This window comes from Oncorhynchus clarkii, chromosome 13 (assembly GCF_045791955.1).
Source record: "Oncorhynchus clarkii lewisi isolate Uvic-CL-2024 chromosome 13, UVic_Ocla_1.0, whole genome shotgun sequence".
Lineage (NCBI taxonomy): Eukaryota > Metazoa > Chordata > Actinopteri > Salmoniformes > Salmonidae > Oncorhynchus > Oncorhynchus clarkii.
The window spans coordinates 48,136,365-48,152,527 of NC_092159.1; the positions used below are offsets into that span (position 1 = coordinate 48,136,365).

Consider the following 16,163-nt stretch of genomic DNA (forward strand, 5'->3'; position numbering starts at 1 on the left):
ATTGGAACGTTGACTGCGAGCCAGACCTAATCGCCCAACATTAGTGTCCGACCTCACTAACGCTCTTTTGGCTGAATGGAAGCATGTCCCCGCAGCAATGTTCCAACATCTAGTGGAAAGCCTTCCCAGAAGAGTGGGAGGCTGTTACAGCATCAAAGGGGGGGGACCAACTCCATACTAATGCCCATGATTTTGGAATAAAATGTTCAATGCGCAGATGTCCACATACTTTTGGTCATGTAATGTATCATCATCAAGCCTTCAACTCTGTTTCCAGCCATGTTTTTCTAACTAGTATATAATTCCTGGACGCGGACGCTGTCATCACTGCATTGAGTTGTGTGGCAGCTTTTGTAAACACTCCCATCTAAATCGGTCACAGTCCCGCCCACTACGCCAGACAAACCCCACCCCTGACCCCTCAGGCTCCGCCTCTGAATCCCCCCCCCCCCCCCGGCCCCTGAGAGCTGACAAAGAGAGAGGAGGGGGTTGGAGAAGATGCATAACAAGCAGTAAACCATGGCCAGAGCCTGGGGCCTGGGGGGGGACCTGGGCTCTGATATATGGTGCGCCAATGTCCTGCTCTCTGGACCGTTTTACAGCCATCTCAGAGGCACGGCTTATCTAAAGGTCTCCCACTGTTGTCTTGGCTCTTCTCTCAACTTGTGTTATTCTGTTTATTTAGGCTGAGTGAGGGGGCACCAGTAGTGTCTGTAGAGGGGGAAGGCTGTTTGGATGGATGTGGGAACGCTATAAGAGGTATCTCGGGTGTGCTAAGCCTATCGGACTCAATCTGAACTAAGACAGTCTAACTGTAGACTTTGCCAGAGTTTGCATGATCTAATTTTTGACTAGTTCATATTCTACAGGGAGCTGAGCGACTCTTTAAAAAAGCCATGCTGCACCAAGGGATCTCACCAATGTCATCAATGTGCTGCTCTATCAGCTACTGAGAGCAATTGTGAAAATTAGTATGGCTCTAGCAGCCGACAAAAATATCTGTGATGAAAACACACCACCCTGTGAAAAGGGAAAAAGTGAGAACTTTCATATGGGATCCAAGTCCCTCCACAAAGAGAAAAATAGATGAGGAGAAACTAGACCTATGCTAATAAGCGAGGGGGAACATTTTTACAGTCAGCATTTCCATTGGCAGACAGGGTAACTGGGGGGTTAGTAGACTGTGGTGTGTCTGCTTTTGGGCAAGAAGCAGTAGTAGAAACAACAATTAAATTAGCGTTTTCAGCAGTGACACCTTCGCTTCTCCTCCAGACACAATTACCAGTTAGTCTGCTTTGGCTGACTTAGCAGAAGGCCATGATTCAACCCAAGGCAAACTAACGCAGGGTGTTTATCACAAGCCAAGACAAGACGCATTGAGCTTTAAAATCCCAGCACTTGTATGTAGAAGCTACACAGTAGAACTACTGTTTTACAGATACAGAAAGAGCAGCTTATTGGTAGGCCATCTTTTATTGTATTTTTTTACAGAGGTTGACAGTCAGTTCTTTAGGACAGTGTTATCATCATCACACACTTACCCATCTCCATCCTGGTAGTTGACGTTCAGTCTCTTCGTGGAGCCCAACAACTCTGCAAAAACACAAGACAGAAAATAAATCAACATACGTTCAGGATATTTTTAGAACAAACACTGTGCTACTGGTTAACCTAGAAACTATTCACTTAAGCCTGGAGGGAAGTGTCTTCATGGTGCATCTTCAGTTCATGGTTTAAAGTAGTATACTGGATTGGCTTGTTTTTTGGTAGTGCAAAATCTGGTGGTTGAGCATTGTTTTACAGATCTATTATTAGTTCACTCATGATCATGTGTTTGCTTGAGAGCTCAAACCATCTCCAGGTTCAACAAGATTATCTGTGGGAACCATCTCAGTCATTCTAAAAGATTATAGAGCATCTGGTTCTGGAAAGGCTGAAGACCTGCAGGCCACAGGACTAAGAGATCCTGGTCTAGATACTCACCCTGATAAGTTGCTACCATGTTGTTGTCATGTTGTGTTGCTACCATGCTGTGTTGTCATGTGTTGCTGCCTTGCTATGTTGTTGTCTTTAGTCTCCCTTTATGTAGTGTTGTGTTGTCTCTCTTGTTGTGATGTGTGTTTTGTCCTATATTTATATTGTATTTATTTTTATTTTGAATCTCAGGCCCCCGTCCCCACAGGAGGCCTTTTACCTTTTGGTAGGCCTTCATTGTAAATAAGAATTTGTTCTTAACTGACTTGCCTAGTTAAATAAAGGTTAAATATATTATTTTTTTAGAGGGCTACGGGGTCATGGTTCAGGGTTTAAGGAGAGAGCGACAGACAGTGGAGTGGAGACTCCAGCTAGCTCACCCACCAGGCCTCAAAAACCTGGTGGGTGAGCTAGCTATCCCAAACAAACTGTCCCTGATAGATCTGTCCCTTTCTCTCCGTCTCTAGAGGCAGTTCATTAGCCTCTGACCCCAGGCTGACCTCTGTGGCCAGGTCAGGAGACAATACACTGTTCAGAGAACAGGGGGGAGGAGACCTTGTTGTGTCTTTTGATCTTCTGATAGAGATGCCTCTCCATCATCCTAGTGTGGCTTTAGAAGAAAAAATGTCACTGGCCACCACAGGGACTCATATGGTGCTTTTCCATCTAGAGTTAGCCCCACACCGGGAGTCGCCAGTGTTTTATGTTAACGTAACCTCTAACCTCTGTTTTATGTTAACGTAACTGCTTGCACGTGCGTTACCACTCCACTATGTTTCCCTGTCATGGCGTTTGCACCATCAGTACAGGTACCAACACATCTTGACCACCAAAGTCCATTTCATGTCACAAAGCTGTCCAGTACTTAAAAAATATATTATCCTGTTGTCCTAGTTTAAAGTGGTTTGCAGAAGAGGATGTCTTCCTTAATTGACCCCCCATAAACGTAACGGACATACAGTGGGGCAAAAAAGTATTTAGTTAGCCACCAATTGTGCAAGTTCTCCCACTTAAAAAGATGAGAGAGGCCTGTAATTTTCATCATAGGTAAACTTCAACTATGACAGACAAAATGAGATAAAAAAATCCAGAAAATCACATTGTAGGATTTTTAATTAATTTATTTGCAAATTATGCTGACTAATGGGCCAAAATACCAGCAACAGTGTGTGAAAACCTTGTGAAGATTTACAGAAAACGTTTGACCTCTGTCATTGCCAACAAAGGGTATATAACAAAGTATTGAGAAACTTGAGTTATTGACCAAATACTTATTTTCCACCATAATTTGCAAATAAATTCATTAAAAATCCTACAATGTGATTTTCTGGATTTTTTTTCTCTCACATTTTGTCTGTCATAGTTGAAGTGTACCTATGATGAAAATTACAGGCCTCTCTCATCTTTTTAAGAGGGAGAACTTGCACAATTGGTGGCTGACTAAATACTTTTTTGCCCCACTGTATACCAGAAGCTGTGCCAGCCATGTCTGTTGACTCATTCAGCTGTAACACATATAATTCACTGGCTTGTATGCGAAGCAGTAATTGTTTCAAAAAAATCTCCTGCCATGTCACTGATGCATCGTGAAACAATGTTGTTTGATGAAGTAATTGTCTGTATGGTTTTTTGGGCCTTTTCCCCCAGCATTGACCCAGCCATATCCACAACAGCAGGAAGAATTAAGTCCTCCACAATAGCATGGGGCTTGCCTGTCCTAGCCATTCGGTAGCTCACCATATAAGACGCTTCTAGCCCCTTATTAATGCTCTCTGTTGCTTTTATACATGTCTTACTACTCGCAAGTCATCTTTATTCTCGCTCAAAATAATTGTCATGTTTCGTTTCTAAATGTCTGTGCAAGAGTGAAGGTTTCCCGCGAGCGAGTAACAGTTAATGTGATTGGATGTTAATTATTTGACTAGGCTACCTGTATTTTACATCGTGTTGTTATTTCGCTGAACACTAGATGGTTGAATTTGATTTTTGGCAGTGAAACGAGGCTACTCAGACAAGAAAAAAAAACTCACCCAAATGTATAGCCCCGTTGGAAAATATAAATGTACTGTTTGAAAATGTGAGAAAAATTCCCCCAAATTATACATTTTACCCCCGTTTGGGAATACTTGTACTATACAAATAAAGACAACAAAGACTGGACCCAACGTCCAGCGTAGAAAACCAACAATAGATTGGTCATCCAAACAAAAATAGAAAGAGGGGTAATTTCCTTGATCACATCCTATGTTGTCTTAAAAGGATCACCAGAGAGAGGGTTAACCCAAAATGCCATGAAAAGGGAAACATCTGTCTCAACTACATGTCTCTGCACCTCAGTCAATTCATTAGGCCAAAAGAGTTAGTGCACCTGAGACTATTTTGAAGGAAGCAAACATTAGAAAACAGACTAGACCTGTACATTGAAAGGATTTTCTTATCTTAATAATAAGGACATACCAGTCATAGCTGGGAGGGACACACGCTCTGTATTCTCCTGTGTAATGTCAACACCGCAAAGGTGATGGGGCTCCCCAGGGTTCACAGGTCAAGGGGCTCCCCAGGTGAAGGGGCTCCCCAGGGTTCACAGGTGATGGGGCTCCCCAGGGTTCACGGGTGATGGGGCTCCCCACGGTACACGGGTGATGGGGCTCCCCACGGTACACGGGTGATGGGGCTCCCCACGGTACACGGGTGATGGGGCTCCCCACGGTACACGGGTGATGGGGCTCCCCACGGTACACGGGTGATGGGGCTCCCCACGGTACACGGGTGATGGGGCTCCCCACGGTACACGGGTGATGGGGCTCCCCAGGGTACACGGGTGATGGGGCTCCCCAGGGTACACAGGTGATGGGGCTCCCCAGGGTTCACGGGTGATGGGGCTCCCCACGGTACACGGGTGATGGGGCTCCCCAGGGTACACGGGTGATGGGGCTCCCCAGGGTACACGGGTGATGGGGCTCCCCAGGGTACACGGGTGATGGGGCTCCCCAGGGTACACGGGTGATGGGGCTCCCCAGGGTACACGGGTGATGGGGCTCCCCAGGGTACACGGGTGATGGGGCTCCCCAGGGTACACGGGTGATGGGGCTCCCCAGGGTACACGGGTGATGGGGCTCCCCAGGGTACACGGGTGATGGGGCTCCCCAGGGTACACGGGTGATGGGGCTCCCCAGGGTACACGGGTGATGGGGCTCCCCAGGGTACACGGGTGATGGGGCTCCCCAGGGTACACAGGTGATGGGGCTCCCCAGGGTTCACAGGTGATGGGGCTCCCCAGGGTTCACAGGTGATGGGGCTCCCCAGGGTTCACAGGTGATGGGGCTCCCCAGGGTACACAGGTGATGGGGCTCCCCAGGGTACACAGGTGATGGGGCTCCCCAGGGTACACAGGTGATGGGGCTCCCCAGGGTACACAGGTGATGGGGCTCCCCAGGGTCCACAGGTGATGGGGCTCCCCAGGGTTCACAGGTGATGGGGCTCCCCAGGGTACACAGGTGATGGGGCTCCCCAGGGTACACAGGTGATGGGGCTCCCCAGGGTTCACAGGTGATGGGGCTCCCCAGGGTACACAGGTGATGGGGCTCCCCAGGGTACACAGGTGATGGGGTTCCCCAGGGTACACAGGTGATGGGGCTCCCCAGGGTACACAGGTGATGGGGCTCCCCAGGGTACACAGGTGATGGGGCTCCCCAGGGTTCACAGGTGATGGGGCTCCCCAGGGTTCACAGGTGATGGGGCTCCCCAGGGTTCACAGGTGATGGGGCTCCCCATTGCTGCAGTGACCACTACAGAACTTCAGTGTTTATTGCCCCGTCCATATTATTTTTATTAGTGTTGCACCATTGTTATTACGTAATATAAACATATACAATTCTAGAAGCACGTCTTAGACTGATGGACTGTGCCATCCCCACGGCCTCTACAATAGATTAATCCACTCAAACATGCATGAATCAGACATGTCTTGTACACAATTAAATTATTCGTATTATTATTTGCTCGACTAAAGAAATCTTGGTCGACCAACAGCCTATCGACCAAACAGTCAACTAAATGGAATCAGCCCTAATGTTCACCAACAGGACTAGCAGTTACAACACATCTGGTGTAGCAGGGTGAAACCGCTGCACCACCTTGGGAGATAATCCCATGGCTTCGCTCTGGACCTGCTGGACTGTGATGTGCTGTGGCATTATCTGCACCTGACGCAGGGCGGAGATTGCATCTCCGGGTCCCAAATTGTAGGCCTAAACCCCAGTGCTGGAGCAGTGCCTGGAGAAGAGCCATGGACACAGATACTGACTCACCGCTGTGATTATATCATATACCCACTGCTGCCATGCTGAGAGCTCCACTAACCCACCAAGACTGTAATATGCCCTAAACCTCACAATGACCCTGAGACTAAACGCTGAACTGAGTTCATATTCAGCACTGTCCCAAAAGAGAGGTCCAAATTCTTTGTCTAATGGGTGCAGCTATTGCTCTGACCCAAATTATTCATCCAATTCTCTTTTCCCGAGAATTCTGTTTCCAAGTAATTAGCATATTTGCCAGAGGATCGCACGCAAACACTAAAAGACAGTAAAAAAAAATTGAGACGAGGTACTAATTGAGCTAACAATCATTCACTCTGTCATTTGTTCCCAGGCCAGACAGAGCCTTCCTGGAAACCTTGGTGGGGGCCTGGCTGTGGGAGCAGGATGCAAAGCAAGACTATGAGAAGAGATAAGATCCCTGGTCGTTCTCCCTGTTGAGGCCCATTAGACAGCTGACACAATGGAGCACCACGCATGCAAATGACCTGCGTGAGTTGCATTGTGTCTCTGCCCAGCTGGGCGTCCACAGAGAATAGGGCTCGGGGGTGTGACACATACGGCAGGTTTTATTAAAGAAAGAGACACACATTCAGATGAAAGAAGGACAGCAGGGTGACATAATCGTCCTGATGGGGGGTTCTGCCATACAGACCCATATGGGCTGGGGGGTGGGGTTAATGAAGAGGCAGGTGCATGACACCAGCATCACAACATCTGAGAGGAAATGAACAGTGATGTTTGCATATGATACATGCAGAAGATTACATTTGGATGCTGTTTGTCATGGGGCCAGAGTCAGCAGAGGCTAATGAAAAGAGAGCCAACGAGCCAGCCAAGACAGGACAGACACAGCTGGAAGCTGCTGACAGAGCCTAACTCACACTGACCTGCAGGAATGCTAAACGGGACACTTCACCTCTGTGTGTCACTCAGGTGTTTGTGACAGAAATGGAGGGCCCAGAGACCAGGCCCTAATGATTATAGCTTATTGGATGGCAGGCCCTAATGATTATAGCTGATTGGACGGCAGGCCCTAATGGGAGGCCTAATGGCCACTAGATGATGTAGTGGCAGACTCTAGGGTCCTCTTGGAAGAGCTTGTCAAGGAGGTATGCATTTAAACCTGCACCCCTCTGATAACTGCACACACAGAGAACCAAGCCCTTAATGAGATACTTTTTCCCAGCATGGAGAATGTTCCTTGGGTAAAAAAAGAAAACAAACATTGCAATGTTTTTGTCTTGAGGGGTGGAGGATAGCAAATATGAGTGTGTGTGTGTGTGAGTTCCTGCCTCTTCCTCTTTAATCTAAACAAACGCACCAGAACACTCCACACTTTTTGGTCACAGGATAAGAGGAAACTCCACACCCCATCCTTTGTTCATAATGGACTTTTTCTCTCCAGCGGCGCCAAACTTTCATCTACTTACTTCCCCAGTACTAACTCCCCTCTCCTCCTGACAGAGTAAGCATGTGACTAACCATGTCCGTTTGCGTTCAGTGTGGGTGAGGTGCATCAGGCCTCCACTTACAGTAATGGAGATAAGGTGACAGATGAACAGCCCAGGGAGAGATACCAGCCACTTTCCCTTTCGACAGCTCTGCTTCTCTCCCCTTCGATATCAGTACCGCAGCCGAGACCACATTTCCTCATCTCCATGACAAAAGCTAGACTTTTCTCTCCTCTAAGTCCTGTTTGAAGTCGCCTCAGACTCCTGGTGGGCAGAATAGTAACAGTTCTGTTGGAAAGTTCCGAGGCCTCTTACCCTTCTCTTTGTCCTCTACACCAAAACTTGAATCTCAGTCTTCGGGTTAAGCCAAACTGTAATTTCACAAGAGGAGTCAGATTCCAGTTCCAGAAAACAGATTGCAGGTTTCCTTGTGGGGTACACATTCCTACAACATGACATCATCCCTCCTATTCTTTTTCTGCATTCAAACGCACTGTGCTGCTATGTCGTGTCTTGGACAATGGTTGGCACAGATAGAGCGGGAGGGATTTGGGGAAAATAACTGAAACCTTGATAAGACCAAGGAGTACACAGCTGGGAGTCAGTCATAAGTCATACTGTTCTGTTGCCCATTTGGTGCCTTAGCTTTTTGTCAGCGTGAAACTGCATCTTAATGTACCGTTTTTTCCAGTTCAGAGTGCCAGTGTGCACCTGGGCCTATGCTCCAGTCACATCCTGCCTGAAGGCTGAGTCATTAAGGCCCTCAACGGGAAGGGTGCTTTGAAAGCTCTGCACTGGTGCCTTTTGGAAAACAACTGCACTCAGAAGAGTAGCTTTCCACTATTACGCACGTGTCAAAATGTGAATGTGTAAAGCCAGCCTTGAGCCAAGAGGTAGAGAGATATGTGCATATGAGCCTACGTTTCTATGTTGTGGAAATACCATGACGTGACATCCAAAATGTCATTCTAATCTTGACTGTATAAAGATGAAGATTTAATACATTTTCCAAAGAGGTGAACAATCAGTCATATCTTAAAATCTTATGGTTGTTCAGTCAGGCAATGTCAATGATGAGACATTGTGAAAGCTGTCCATCTGACATGATGCTGTGGAAACAGACTGGCAGAGATATGTAACAAACAAAAAGAGCCCATTCTGCTGAACAAAGCTTACATAATACACAAAAACATACACCCCCAACCCCCCCAGACTACACACATCCTTACAAGCACATGCATGAACTAACATACACACCCAAACCCCCCAAATCCTTATAAGCACATGCAGGAACTAACATACAAATTAGGGAAATGTCATTCAACATCTTTGTAAATATGGTAGTGCATTCCAAAGTTTGTTGTATCATCGACATTGGTATCTGCTGTAACAGGTGGTTTTGAAAGACCCCCACCCTTTTAATTCCAGTAAATCTGGCACTCATCAACAAAAATTAAAGGATGGTTGAAGAGAGACATGAAACAAAGTTCAACAGAAGTTCAGCAGTTTCCCAAATGTCCAAGGCAAGAGATATACTTGAGGCTGTGCTAATAGATTCATCTTGGTCTTAGATGAGTAAAACAAAAAAATGCTTTGATAAATGTTGGCTAGCTTGTCTGTGATCCAACCCAGTAGAAAACAGAACACTTGACAAAGGGTCATAGGTAGACCACTCTGGTAACAATAACCTTTGCTTTTCCCATTTGTGTTTCTTCTCTTTCCACTTACGTCAGAGACCAGACAGCTAGAGGTCCTGAAGGGCCCCATTCCAACACAGACCAGTGCTTCTTCCTCTTTTGAGGCAAGGGCTAACTGACCTCCTTTACAAGGTCTATGGGACCTGTCTGTTTGGCGAGCCAATTAAACATTTAGCACACCAACGGTAGAGTTGACAGGCAAACACCGGCGGCTTCAGGACAGAGACAGAATTTCACGGTCTGTCTAAAAGGTTTTAACACTTTCCCATCAATATGCCCAGTCTGAAAAGAAAGTGGAAATTTCCTTCTCATTATCCTGAGCTGTATTTGAGGCATTGTGACATGGGAGAGGAAGGTGCAATGGTGAAGGAGAATGCATAATATTCTGTTGAACTTCAACCATAAAAACTAGCAGATGACGGAGCAAACGATATGCTGTGTTTGCGTGAAACAAGGTCAAGTCTATATGCAAAACGTCTAGTACGTTGGGATGGAAACTAGAAAAACGGGTACAATATTCAGATCAAGTGAACTCTAGCTCATTTCTTTTTGCCAGTAGCAAGAAGTACTATACTGGCAATAACTAAACTGTAAATGGATGGAGCTTTTCCCAGAATTATTGTTAGTTCAATAGTTCAACACTGTGATGCCTCTGTCATGGAGAGAAGGAGGAGGTTGTGTGCCTGTCTGTGTCATGATGCCCCAGATGTGCTAGCTAGAGGCAGGAATAACAAGGCGGCAGGAGTAGGCCTAAGTAAGTGGAATGAAGGGACTGGATTGGGTGTTTGGGTGGGCTGGCTCTGTTTGAACACAAAGTCATGAATAAACCATGGCTGCAGTGTGGGCGAGCGGCCTGGCGACCAATAGACAGTCACAGTGGGCTCCTTAGAAGCCTATCACTGGCCTGGGGAGGCTGACAGCTGCTCCCTCTCGGAGAATCACCACAGACTCCAACGCCGCGCTGGACGTTTTGTTTGGGGCTCTCTTAACGGCCCTGCCTTTCATTGTGGCCCAACAGTTTTACGAGACGCCGATAATGGGACATTGATGGTCTTCAATACGGAACACCGCTCCCTCTGGTCAATAATAATGCAGTGTGTGGCACACTTACGTTTAAAAAAGACAGATGGTGATGTTATACGCCAGGGGGGTTTTCACTCCCAATTCCTGGGGGTTTGCATGGATGCACATTAACATCAAATCAATTCCCCAAGCTTTGTAGGTCTAATTGGGCCACAAACTGTGAAATATTTCTTGGCATAAAAACACATATGAAACCTTATCAGCTTGAATACGTTGGACTTTCAAATAGAGGCCGGAGGTAAATATGGCTTATAAAAAACCATGATGGAAACCAACATCAGTTTTAAATATTGACTTTCTAATGCAGGACAAATGAGTAGCTCCACACCACACACAAACATGTGATCCTCTGTCATTGTAACAGCTCCCATATTTCAATATACCAAATGTCAATCGTTTTAATTTTTTTTTAATTGCGGCAGCTCTGAACAAAGCCAAATCTACAGAATTGGGGGAAAAACCAATGCAACTAAAAAACTAAGGGATTTGTGGTATCTGATGTCTAGGGGATGTAATAAAAATGAGTGAGACAGGATTAACACATGGATTTTGTCTATATTATCACACATTTAACCGCTTCAAACAAATTCCTAAACAATCCAACCGGGGGTCCCTCATTCTGTTGTGGCCAGAGTGAGAGAAAGAGGTCAGAGTCCGAAACGTGTGTCTCTGAGCCAACTGACCTGGCTACATCCCACCGTTCCTGAGACGCTTTGACCATGAGACGTGGGACACAGAACTCACACCGCGCTGTTGCTGGCTCACCGGGGGCCTGTTAAGGGTTTAGTTTGGCTGACTCTGCCATGTAGGAGAGAGAAGAGGAAGCCCCGCTACGTTGGACCTTTCTTTCTCATCCCAGCCCGACCCATAATTCCCCTTAATCTGGTTGAGCACCATATGGGAGGGAGTGGATTGGGTGAAGCAGAGACCTGAGGTACCAGATGTCAGAGAAACGGTTGTGTGATGTGTGTTTGTTTGTGGAAACCTGATGGCGGGGGTAATGACTGTCCCCAATCCCTTCAATGGGCTGGGTTAAAGCTCATAACAATAGCTGAGCCACACGTAACGTATAAGGTGATAAATTGGGATGGACAAGAGGCAAAACGAAGGGAGAGGGTAATCCGATAGTCTCTAGGAATCCCCTCAGGGACTTGGGGGCAGACCCAAGCAGCACGGCAGGCCTGTCAGCTGGCTGAGGCAACTCCAGCCCAGCATGGAGTGTAGGGGCCACAAGAGCATCCCGTGATAAAAGGGCAATTCCACCACTTTTCAAAGTCATATTCATCATCTCAGGCACCAACCAGTCTACGTACAGTTGAAGTCGGAAGTTTACATACACTTAGTCTGGAGTCATTAAAACTTGTTTTTAAACAACTCCACAAATTTCTTGTTAACAAACTATAGTTTTGGCAAGTCGTTTAGGACATCTACTTTGTGCATTACACAAGTAATTTTTCCAACAATTGTTTACAGACAGATTATTTCACTTATAATTCACTGTATCACAATTCCAGTGGGTCAGAGGTTTACATACACTAAGTTGACTGTGCCTTTAAACAGCTTGGAAAATTCCAGAAAATGATGTCATGGCTTTAGAAGCTTCTGATAGGCTAATTGACATCATTTGAGTCAATTGGAAGTGTACCTGTGAATGTATTTCAAGGTCTACCTTCAAACTCAGTACCTCTTTGCTTGACATCATGGGGAAAATCAAAAGAACTCAGCTAAGACTTCAGAAAGAAAATTATAGACCTCCACAAGTCTGGTTCATCCTTGGGAGCAATTTCCAAACGCCTGAAGGTACCACGCTCATCTGTGAAAACTACTTCTAAGACACATACATTGTTGTTCCGAACACACTTCACTCGTGTTAATAACGGAGGCTCGCTCGGCTGGTGCTCGCACATGGGCAGATCAAATACACTGCTGGAACGCTGATTAAGGTGTTTACATGTCCTAATAATTTGAAAGATTGCTCAGAAAACCAGGTGTTTTAATCGGTGTATGCTTACTTTGATTTTGACCTTACGTCGATTAAGATAAGCCGAGTAAGGTGTTTACATGACTATTGCATAATCTAAAATAATCAGTTTAATATCTAATTATTAGTGTGCATGTAAACATAGTCAATGTGCTGAGGTACGAGGTAGTTGAGGTAATGTGTACATGTAGGTAGGGGTAAAAGTGACTAGGCAATCAGAGTAGATAATAAACAGAGTAGCAGAAGCTTATGTGAAGAGTACGAAAGTCTGTCTATGCGTGAGTGTGTTTGGCATCAATATGCATGCGTGTGTGCGTGTGTGTGTGTGTGTGTGTGTGTGTGTGTGTGTGTGTTGGAGTGTCAGTGTAGTATGTGTGTGTGTGTTGGAGTGTCAGTGTAGTATGTGTGAGTAGAGTCCAGTGAGTGAGCCGGTGCCAGAGAGTCAGTGTAGTATGTGTGAGTAGAGTCCAGTGAGTGAGCCAGTGTCAGTGTAGTATGTGTGAGTAGAGTCCAGTGAGTGAGCCGGTGCCAGAGTCAGTGTAGTATGTGTGAAGAGAGTCAGTGTAGTATGTGTGAGTAGAGTCCAGTGAGTGAGCCAGTGTCAGTGTAGTATGTGTGAGTAGAGTCCAGTGAGTGAGCCGGTGTCAGTGTAGTATGTGTGAGTAGAGTCCAGTGAGTGAGCCGGTGCCAGAGAGTCAGTGTAGTATGTGTGAGTAGAGTCCAGCGAGTGAGCCGGTGCCAGAGAATCAGTGTAGTATGTGTGAGTAGAGTCCAGTGAGTGAGCCGGGGTCAGAGAGTCAGTGTAGTATGTGTGAGTAGAGTCCAGTGAGTGAGCCGGTGCCAGAGTGTCAGTGTAGTATGTGTGAGTAGAGTCCAGTGAGTGAGCCGGTGCCAGAGTGTCAGTGTAGTATGTGTGAGTAGAGTCCAGTGAGTGAGCCGGTGCCAGAGAGTCAGTGTAGTATGTGTGAGTAGAGCCCAGTGAGTGAGCCGGTGCCAGAGAATCAGTGTAGTATGTGTGAGTAGAGTCCAGTGAGTGAGCCGGTGCCAGAGTGTCAGTGTAGTATGTGTGAGTAGAGTCCAGTGAGTGAGCCGGTGCCAGAGTGTCAGTGTAGTATGTGTGAGTAGAGCCCAGTGAGTGAGCCGGTGCCAGAGAGTCAGTGTAGTATGTGTGAGTAGAGTCCAGTGAGTGAGCCGGTGCCAGAGAGTCAGTGTAGTATGTGTGAGTAGAGTCCAGTGAGTGAGTCGGTGCCAGAGAGTCAGTGTAGTATGTGTGAGTAGAGTCCAGTGAGTGAGCTGGTGCCAGAGAGTCAGTGTAGTATGTGTGAGTAGAGTCCAGTGAGTGAGCCGGTGCCAGAGAGTCAGTGTAGTATGTGTGAGTAGAGTCCAGTGAGTGAGCTGGTGCCAGAGAGTCAGTGTAGTATGTGTGAGTAGAGTCCAGTGAGTGAGCCGGTGCCAGAGAGTCAGTGCAGTATGTGTGAGTAGAGTCCAGTGAGTGAGCTGGTGCCAGAGAGTCAGTGCAAATAAAAAAGGGGTCAATGCAAATAGTCAGGGAAGCCATTTGATTATCAGTCTTATGGCTCGGGGTTAGAAAGCTGTTCAGGAGCCTTTGGGTCCCAGACTTGGCACTCCGGTGCCACTTGCCGTGCAGTAGCAAAGAGAACAGTCTATGACTTAGATGGCTGGAGTCTGACAATTTTTAGGGCCTTTCTCTGACACAGCCTGGTATAGAGGTCCTGGATGGCAGGGAGCTCGGCCCCAGTGATGTACTGGGCCGTACGCACTACCATCTGTAGCACCTTGTGGTCAGATGCCAAGCAGTTGCCATACCAAGTGTGATGCAGCCAGTCAAGATGCTCTCAATGGTGCAGCTGTATGTTGACACTGGTATTGTGCAGGATATAATGAAAATTAGGTTGAAAAGCAGAAGTTGCCCTTTAATATGAACGCTTCACAGGGTTTACAACCCCATGGCAGACAAAGAGACCTTTATAGTGTAATTACACCTTATGTACACAATTCTTACAATATAATAGTCTGCTGAATTTGATAAACACAGGAAAAACACAGGGTACACTGAGACCACTTAACTCTCCCCATCCCTCATATCCCATCATCTCTCCCCTCTGGGTCAGAGCAATTCATGTTTTTTTTTAGAGCCAAAAGAGGGTTCAGAATAGCACAGAGGGTGATAGGTTATCACAATGATAAAGCAGCCCAACCTCCTGGCCTGGGGCTCTCAGTTCTCTCAGTCACTGTGCTGTGTGGTGTCATGTTGAACTCAATGTCGGACACTAACTCTACAGTGAATGAGCAGAGAGAAGCAACTAAATACAGGAGTCCTCCAGAACGTCTTGCACCTTGTGGCATTGTGGTTGTGGAAAAACAGCCTCTAAACAGCCACCCAGCACTGTCATTTTAGTAATTACATAGGCCTCTGAGAACACGACTACACTCATAGTCAGAGAAAACGTCCTCCTGGGTGTGTGAGTAATGGTCTTTGTGTTTGTAAACTATGCCAGCAGGTGAATTTAGTGATTGGAAGAGCAGAAGGATAAAGGTGCAGTAAACTGCAGTTGATATACCATTTGATAGGACTTGATAGCTCAAGAAGAGGCAACTGAGCCCCCCCCCCCCTCCCCCCTCCCCTCAGACCTGTGAGGCATTTGTGATGGGGGTCTGCAAGTGGGAACCCACCCACCCCATCCACAAACCCTCATACAGCGGCTAGCAACTCTGGGGATAGAAAGTGTCCCTCTCAAGGGAGACGATATAGACGGCCGTAAGCTTATGGTCCAGTGAATTAAAACCCGGAGAATGTGGATAAGCTTTCAGTTTCCCGAGAGAGAGAGTTCATTAGTGCGCCATCATCATAAGGGCTGGATTGGAGCTGGCCTGGCTAATCCAAAGGGATAGATTTCCCCAAAGCTTTAGCTGAGGCTCAAAGTCTTCTGTAGTTAAGTTCCTGAAGCTTGACCTCAGAGTAGAGAGTTGAGAGCACTCACCTCCTCTCAGCACAGCTCCCATGAACAAACACACTCAATCACTGAACATAAGGATCACTCTACTACATTCAATAGGATTAGTTCCAACACTCCACTTTGTAAAAGGTAGACTATCTTTCACATAATCCAATAACAGAGTTGATCACTTTTTCATGAGAAAGACAATACACATAACTGTGTGGGGCGGCAGGTAGCCTAGCAGTTAAGAGCGTTGGGCCAGCAACCGAAAGGCCGCTGGTTGGAATCCCCAAGACAACTAGGTGAAAGATCTGACGAGCAAAGCACTTACCGCGATTTGCTCCTGTATGTTGGTCTGCATAAGAGCATCTGCTAAATGACTGAAACGTCATTTGTTGAAATATTGAGTCAACCAGCAGACCTAGAAAACTGGTTGATGAGTCAGTTCGATAGCAAACACTGGCTTTTGCATCATGTCTGAACAACTGAGAGCTGTCGATTTCCGCTGGCTCGACTAGCCTACTCCTGTTAGAGAATCACTGGCGTAGACGTTTAGCAGGATCTATTGATTTGGGAGACGTTTAGTAGTTATGACAGGTGTGGCATCAGCAGCAGCAGACAGAACTAAGCAAACTGCTTATTTAAGCATGTTACCGATTGCCTTACTGCCTCCAGAGGAAGAGATTTCTGACTGT

General features: G+C 46.5%; 1 protein-coding gene across 10 annotated transcripts in view; it reads right to left on the reverse strand.

The window, feature by feature from the left end:
* The window catches only part of LOC139364944 (caskin-2-like), a 73,296-nt gene that overhangs the window by 43,341 nt on the left and 13,792 nt on the right, over positions 1-16,163 (reverse strand). For all 10 annotated transcript variants that reach the window (XM_071102207.1, XM_071102210.1, XM_071102213.1 and 7 more), the window contains one exon: positions 1,542-1,593. In XM_071102207.1, the coding sequence (XP_070958308.1) occupies positions 1,542-1,593 (52 nt within the window). The remainder of the gene's footprint in view (positions 1-1,541; positions 1,594-16,163) is intronic.